Source organism: Callithrix jacchus, chromosome 16 (genome assembly GCF_049354715.1).
Source record: "Callithrix jacchus isolate 240 chromosome 16, calJac240_pri, whole genome shotgun sequence".
NCBI lineage: Eukaryota > Metazoa > Chordata > Mammalia > Primates > Cebidae > Callithrix > Callithrix jacchus.
This window is the reverse complement of record NC_133517.1, coordinates 36093830-36102113: the sequence shown is the minus strand read 5'-3', so window position 1 is coordinate 36102113 and position 8284 is coordinate 36093830. Positions and strand designations below refer to the sequence as shown.

The 8284-nt window shown below is 35.3% G+C and overlaps 1 protein-coding gene and 1 long non-coding RNA gene across 2 annotated transcripts in view; both read right to left on the bottom strand.

Moving 5' to 3' along the window:
• Nucleotides 1-8257, bottom strand: part of PIP4P2 (phosphatidylinositol-4,5-bisphosphate 4-phosphatase 2) — a 75114-nt gene extending 66857 nt beyond the window's left edge. The window contains exons 1-2 of the mRNA XM_035277613.3: nucleotides 8039-8257; nucleotides 5807-6004 (exon numbers count right to left, since the gene is read on the bottom strand). Of these exons, the coding sequence (XP_035133504.1) occupies nucleotides 5807-5808 (2 nt within the window). The 5' untranslated portion in view covers nucleotides 5809-6004; nucleotides 8039-8257. The remainder of the gene's footprint in view (nucleotides 1-5806; nucleotides 6005-8038) is intronic.
• On the bottom strand, nucleotides 1167-3844 carry LOC144579721 (uncharacterized). The gene is made up of 2 exons (XR_013527908.1): nucleotides 3466-3844; nucleotides 1167-2229 (listed from the first exon to the last, which is right to left on the bottom strand). It is a non-coding gene; the product is annotated as an uncharacterized LOC144579721 (long non-coding RNA).
• Nucleotides 8258-8284: the final 27 nt, after the last annotated feature.

Genomic DNA, 8284 nt, shown 5'->3' with positions numbered 1-8284 from the left:
TGTAACCATAACAGTTAACAACTTCAGGCACTTTCTCTGTGCTAGGTACCATGCAAACACTTTATAAGGATCACTCTACCAATTCCTTATAATGATTCTATGTAGTAAGACTATAGCTGTCCTTTAACTTGTCCAGAGCTGGTAAACTGCAGAGTTAACGAGAAAAAGAAATATAAGGCTGGGTGTGGAGGCTCATGCCTGTAATCCTAGCACTTTGGGAGGCCAAGGCAGGCAGATTACCTGAAGTTGGGAGTTCAAGACCAGCCTGCCCAACATGGTGAAACCCCATTTCTACTAAAAATAACAAAAATTAACCGGGTGCAGTGGCGTGTGCCTGTAATCCCAACTACTCAGGAGGCTGAGGCAGGAGAATCCCTTGAACTTGGGAGGCAGAGGTTGTGGTGAGCTGAGATCACATCACTATACTTCAGCCTGAGCCACGGAGAGAGACTTGTCTCCAATAAATAAATAAATAAATGAATAAATAAATAAATAATAATTCTCACATCAAGGCCCATCTCTTGTTATTATTTTATGTAAATCTGTATTGAGGAATAACAAGCCCACAATAAAGACCAAGAAACAGGTTGTGTTTTGTTTTGAAAGATGACAGTAGTTTTCAAGTAGGTAACATAAAAGGACAGAAAATGGAAAATGAGAAATTTTGAAAATCCTGGGACCAATGGAGAAATTGTAGGTTCAGAAAGAAACACAAGGATCCAGAATAAGAAGGACCTGCCCTAAGGAAAACTGATGAAAAGCTGAGTTCTCAGAATCAGGAAAACTGCTGTGTAGGGTAGTTATTTCCAATCCTGGCTGCATATTAGCATCATTTGGGGAAGCATTTTAAAAAAAATCTATATGCTTGGTCCCCACAGCAGACATTTTTGAGAGAGACCAGGATATCAGTATTAGAAATAAAACAAATCAATACAAAACTCGTCAGATGATTCCCAAGTGCAGGCAGATTAAAATTTCTGTTTTAGATTACCCAGTAACATATAAACTGAATTCCTAAAGGCTCTACAGAGTTGCCTCAAATTCTCCAAAGAGTGGGCAGGATTCCACACCAGTCATTCCCTTCAATCTCATTGGTTCATTTTATCTGTTTCATATACCAAACTTCTGCATAAGATTTCACTTGAAAAAATACTTGTGCATTAAAAATAATTCAAACAGGTTTTTAATTTTCCCATTTCTCTCGGTTTACAATAGGTTAATTGACATAAAGGGGAAAATACAGAGACTTCCACAAAACATGTTGACTTTGAGAACACATTACAGTATCTTTGGACAGAGACCAGGAAGATACTTAGGTTGATGGCACTGGAAACTAGAATGCTGCTTCAGTGCCACTTATGTTCCCCATAAATTCCCTAATCAGTAGTGGCCCTGAGATAACTGAAAAGAGAATATGAAAAATATACTATTTATCTTTCCAATTTTTGAAACTTCTTTCAACTCTGTAAAGTTGCAGTGGCTACTGAGTACCAGTTTGTCATTAAGATTCACACAGTGTTCTTTCCTGATGCCACCTAAGTTTTTAGAGAAAAGTAAAAGAAAAATATATCATGAAGGAAGAAGCAAAATAACTTAGCAAAATAATTTGAAAATGGGAAATAGAAAACAAAACAGAGATTTTAAAATATTGCAACTGAAAATATTTGAAGAAAATGTAATACAACATAAATTAAAAGACAGACTAGAAATTTGAAAGGCCGAAAGAGATAGTTCTATAAAATAGTTCCTTTCATTTACTGATACCCTATTAGTGCAGAGGATGACATTGGGTAAAACACCATTGCAGAGACAAGATTTATCTTCTAATTACCATGAGCTGGTTTGATGTTATAGTTGAAAAATATTATTGTATAATCTTAAGGCTGGAAGTGACTTTAAGTGTTCTTTTATCTGCCTTTATTATTACTAAGTAGTCATCTAGTTCATGCTTAATTAAAATGTTTATTAAATGACTTCTATAGGATAAACACAATACTAAATAATGAAGACCCAAAGGAAAAAAAGACAGATCTAGTTATTTTGTTTCATTATATTCAAGTTTATGAAACAGAAGTCAAGTAAAAGTATTAAAAGGGAAAAATTGGGTGCTTCCAATAGAGAATGAATGGTTAAGAATTGTAAATAATTCTAGACAGGGTGGTCAAGGGTTGAACGTGGATAAATATTTCCAGTGGTGAGAAAGCTGTATTTCCAAAAGCATTCCATTCCCTGGGGAAAAGAAAGTATGAAAGTTCAAGGCACTGAAGTCCAGAAGGGCTAAAATAGATTATATCAGGTGTGGTGAGCGATGAGATTGGGCCTTGAGACACATACTAAGAAGTATACATTTTATTGAGAACCTACTTAAGTTGACAGTCCTAAGTTGGCCTGAATTTTATAAAGTTCTTACTGTGTTATAAAGAATAAACTGGAGAGAAGCATGTTTCCATAATACAGGTGATTCAGGGTTGGACCTAGAGTGGTGCTAGTGGAACTAAAGGTAAGTGGATTGATTTGAGACATATTTAGAAATTAAGACTTAATTATTTGTTGATATTAAAGGGTAACAGAAAAAAAGTAGTCAAGAATGACATCAAGGTTTCCAACATGAGTAAGTAAAAGGACAGTAGTGCCACTTATTGGCTGATTGGTTGTAGTTTATTGTTAATTATGTATCAGTAAAACTGTTTTTAGAAAGCAAAAAGAAGATTCTATCAGACAGTAATAAGGGCCATGATAGTGATAGAGCAGACAAAGTGATTGACAGTGCCTTGCAACAGGTGATATGTGGTGGATACCATTATGTAGGTTATTGTTAGGTGGGCATCTTTGATGAAGTGAAACATAAATTTTGATCTTAATAACAAAAAAGTCAGTTTTACAAAATTTCAGGAATGTTTTTCCCAAGTCAAGGAAGCACCTAGTGAAAAATTTTGGCGACAGGAGGAAATCTGATTTTTGTAAACACACATACAAAAATCAATATGGCTAAAGCTCTGGACTTGGAGTAAATGGGATCAGAGATGAATGTAGAACACACGGGGCTATCTGGGTGTGGAGTGGTGCCATCTACTTAAATTTCAAAAAGAATCCTGGAAACACATAAATTTTATTTTAAAAGAACAAAGACTAAACAAATTAAAACCCAGAGAACAAATTTAGAGATGATGATATCAGTTTGGGCACATTACTTAAAGTACCTGTGGAGAAATCCAAGGAGAACCACCCAGGAGGCTGTTTTATATATATGCTCCTGTGTGATGGTTAATTTTATGTGTCAATTTGATTGGGATACTCAGACAGCTGGTGAAACAGTGTTTCTGGAAGAATCAGTAGGCTGAGTAAAAAAGATCTGCTCTCACCAATGTGAGCAGACATGATACAATCATAAACAACAAAGCAAGGGAAGCTCTCTCTACTTAACCTGGGACATCCATCTTCTCTAGCCCACAGACGTTGGAGTACCTGGTTTTCAGGCCTTTGGACTGAATTGCATGGTCAGTTTTCCTGGTTCTCCAGCTGGCAGACAGCATATCATATTTCTTGGCCTCCATAATAAATCTCTTACATATCTATTTATAATTATTTAGTTCCGTTTATCTGGAGAATCTTAATACACCCTAGAACTTGAGAGAAGGGTCCAGTCAGCACACAGATGTATTAATTGAAGACATGGGATGAAGTTGGCAGAAAGTATGCAGAGTGAAAATGAGCCCAGCCCAGAGCCCTAGGGGACTTAGCAAATTTCAGGAAGAGATAGAACAGTCAATAAGGAGCATCCAGAACCAAAGATTAACAAGGGAGAGGGTGTATCATAGCAGCCAAGGGAGGAGACAGGCAACACCCAATTTAACAAGGCCATCTCAGATAGCATTGACTGCTATGTAGAGAAATCAAGGTTAACCAGGAACTAAGACAGCTGGGTGGGAAGAACACACTATTTTTTCTTTTAATGAAGGAATGAGGGCAGGCTTCACTGTTTGAATAGAAATGTGGACAGAAGGGAGAGTCAATTGTGCAAATACTGCAGTAGATAGTGTCAAATACTGTGGAGAAGCTAGGTAAGGGCTAAAAAGTGAGAGCTATTTTGTGTGATGGGAAAATATGCAGCAGTTAAAAATGTTTTTGAAAAATAATTGACTTGGAGAAATGTCTATAATTGCAAGTGAATGAAGCAGAAATTAATATATTCTAAATTTGAATAGTAATTTAATTGACCAGAAGGAAATACACTGTTTTTAGGGTCTGTCTACATGGTGAGATCATAGGTGAAATGGTCTGGCTCTTTGTCCCCACCCAAATCTCATCTTGAATTGTAATCCAGATTGTAATCCCCATGTGTTGCGGGAAGAACCTCATGGGAGGTGATCAGACCATGGTGGCAGTTCCCCCATGCTCTTCTCATGATAGTGAGTTCTCCTGAGATCTGATGGTTTTATAAGGGGCTTTTCCTGTCTTCACTCTGCACTTTCTCTCTTCTGCCACCTTATGAAGGACATGTTTGCTTCCTCTTCTGCCATAATTGTAAGTTTCCTGAGGCTTTCCAGCCATGCAGAACTGTGAGTCAAGTAAACCTCTTTTCCTTAGAAATTACCTACTCTTGGGTATTTCTTTATAGCAGCATGAAAACAGGTAACATATATCACCATCTATATACTTTTCAAAATTTCTGCATAAATGTTTAATTTATAAAAGTAAAATAGCTTTTTCTTTTAATGTAATTTATGTTTAAAAAAACATAAAGAAGAAATATCCAAAAAGCTGCCACCCAGATATAAGTACTGTTAATGTTTTGGCAACATCCAAATATTTTTTCTACACATCTTCTGGATAGCATTTATTGAGCATTAATAATGTATAATGCACTGTGCTGAGAAGGCTTGTAGATGTGTAAGATTTTATGATCTAATACTATGTTGCTATTGACCTGAGATACTGCATTTCTAACAAGTTCCCAGGCAATGCTGATGCTGTTTTTCTGAAGGCCATACTTTTCAATAAAAATGTTGTACATGAAAAGATTGTTATATGTACGAAGGGGAAAACAATGCGGAGAGGGGAGAGAAAAAAGGAGACTTAAGCTTTTCTCTCCTTGAGAATCAATTGTTGTCAGATGCTTAGAATCCATTATGTTACATTAAAATTCAATTGGGAGAGATCTGTCACCAAGTAGTTAATTGTGGCCTAATAACATATTGGGGATGAATCCACTATGAAGGCACACTACTTCCTCATTTGAAAGATAGCAAAATTTGCTGCCTTCCTCCCCTTCATGTGTGTACCTATGCAACTATCTTGCATGTTCTTCACATGTACCCCAAAACCTAAAATGCAATAAAAAAAATAAAAATAAAAACAAATAAAAAATAAAAATAAAAATCCATTACTCATTAGAAAAAAAAAAAGATAGCAAAAGTGAAAAACTTTAGTTACTGAGTTTTTCCTATGTGCATATTCCATTCTTCACCTAATGTTTTAATTCCTGTTTCTTGCCTTTTCTACATACATCCCATAGCATGTAGAGTATAATTATCTTCATGGTTGTAATTCCTAAATCATCAGTATTTGTTATAATTTCCTCTTGGACCCAAGGGTTAAGAACATTAAAAAAAATTCCAAGTATGTGATTTTTCAGGGTTAAAAATTATTTTCTAGGCTTTTTTTTTGTAATGTGGTCATGAGTGCTTTCTAGAAATTTGTTAAAGTTTTCTCTACATCTTAGTATAAAATCATTTATAAATGCTTCAGGATAATTTGAAAAGAATGCAAAAACAAGGTGGAAAAGCAATATATATTACACACATACATTTTAACTACTTATCTTTTATCTCTTAACTTTCCATTTACTTGATTTATCAAAGGCTGTAAATGTGCTGGGTTGATGGTTCACATTTGTAATCGCAGCGCTTTGGGACCCTGAGGCAAGAGGCCTAGGAGTTGGAGGCTTCAGTGAGCTATGATGTTACCACTGCATTCCAGGCTACAGAGCAAAACCCTCTTGTCTCTAAAAAAAGAAATCATAAATATTGAAATCAAGGTCCAACATAATTTTTGCTATATTCTTTAACAATACATATAGGATTACAAAATAAATTTTAAATACATAAAATGCACTAATTTAAAGATTCATGTTTTTAAATAGATGTATATCAATGTACATAAGTAAAACTCACCCACATCAAGATATGAAACCCGTATTTTACATATTGTCATATTAATTACCATATAGTTTGTTAAATGTTACATCCTATATGTTTTACATAAAATGTCTTATGTTTAGATTTTGTTTAACAAAATGTTGCTATTTCTGACTTACAGTTTCCATTACCTTAAACTCTTTGATTCTTTGTTTTATACAAATGTATCTCAGATTAGAGATTGATTTTTGACCCAATTTCAATTTTAATAGAGCTGTTTAACCAGTTTATAAGTCATCTGTATTCTGTCATCTACTTTGTGCTAATTTTAATGTCTTCTTGCTATTATCCTTTTGCTATTTATTTTTTTACCACCTCCTTTCCAACCCAAAACGTTGTAATGTATCTATTCTATTTCAATGTCAAATTTACATAGATGAACTACTATATGATGCAGTAATTACTGTTTTTCCCCATGCAACATGTACATAAAATGTGGATTTATCCACCCCCTCCCAAACCAGTGATTTGGAAGTTTCTTTACAATATCAGTAGTAACATTATAGACAAACTTGCTATTTTTTTTTCTTGCTATCCTTAAAAGAGAAATGAAACTGTACTGTTTTCCAATTTTGTCAGATTTGAAATTTAGAATGCTGTTACTTGTCCAATCTACAGTGACAAAGCCCTTTTAAACTTAGATTTAGCTGAAGAACATGCATATTTTTATCTACAATACTATATGCTAAAAATGAAACAGTATTTATCTGTCCAATATATTGAACGTGTGGCATGCCTTTCCAGTTTAAATCTAAACTGACATTTTAGACCCTGCTTCCGTTTCTGTTTTTGTATTTAATTTTAATGCCCTTTACATAACAATTCTTAGTTTTAATGCATACCATTAATTCTTTCATACAGTTGACACTCTATTCGTATTTTAATTCAGGTTCTCTGTTAGCTGCAGTGAATCATTCAGCCAAATTTTCAGGGAAAGTTCTTGGTTGTTATACTTTTACTAACCCCTGTATATCTAAGAATGTCTTCCAATTTCCTTTGAAAATAAATGATAACTTGCAAGGTATATAACTCTTGGCTCAAAATTATTTTCCCTGAAAACTCTGAGGATATTGTTACATTGTCTTCTGGCATTTAGAATTGCAAGAGAAAAATCTGAGGTCGGCCTGACTTTTGACCCTTTGTAGGTAACATGCTTTCTCTGTCCAGATGCTTGTAAACTTTTTTCTTTATCTTTAAGAAATGTCATCAGGCTATGTCTAGGTGTTGCTTTCTTTTTATAAAAATTTAAAGGTACCCTGTGAGCGTTTTCCATTTGTAGATCTAGTTCGTTCTTCAATTCTGGAAAATTTTTTTCAATTAGATCCTTAATAATTGTTTCAACTCCACTTGCTCTGTCCCCAGTTTCAGGTATTCTCATTATGCGTAGATTGTATCTCCTTGACCAGCCCTCTAGATCTCTCTTTTTCTCCTCTTATGTTAATTTCTGTTCCTCTTTTCTCCGTATTTGGTGACAATCTGTCTTGTTTTACACTTACTTCAGTAATTCGATTTTGTGGCCAATTCAGCCTGCGCCCTTCTGTTAACTCTCAACTTCCTGGTATTTTCCAAGCGCTCTGACATTACACTCTTTATCATCGCGCACAGGTTTTTAAGCTCCTGTATCTATGATTCTCAATCCTTCCTATATCTTCTATTTCCAAATCTATAACCGTTTCAAGAGGAGGCATTTTTTTCGATTACTTAGCGCTGTTCCTTTCTTCTGAGGGGCGGTATTACGACCTTGTAAACAAACAATTTAATTATACACGGCCCAAAACAGCCCAAAGATTCCCACTGATAATTACCAACGGTTATTAAAACGCTTTATTTTTCTTTCTTACCTTTTCAGTTACTTTTCTTAGAAACAGGGACCAAAGTCAAAGATTAAAGGAGGTCTTCTGAAGCATGGCATAAAATAGACGTTGAAAACGATTCCTGTTACGTCATCTCTAACGCGCCTCACTATCATGGCTGAGCCTGGCGGGTAGCTTTAAGGCAGAAGGGGCTCTAGCGCTCTAGTCAAATCGGAGGCTGCACTGACGCTTCACCGCTCGCAGTCTGGTTCCGCCCCTGCCGCCCCGCCCATC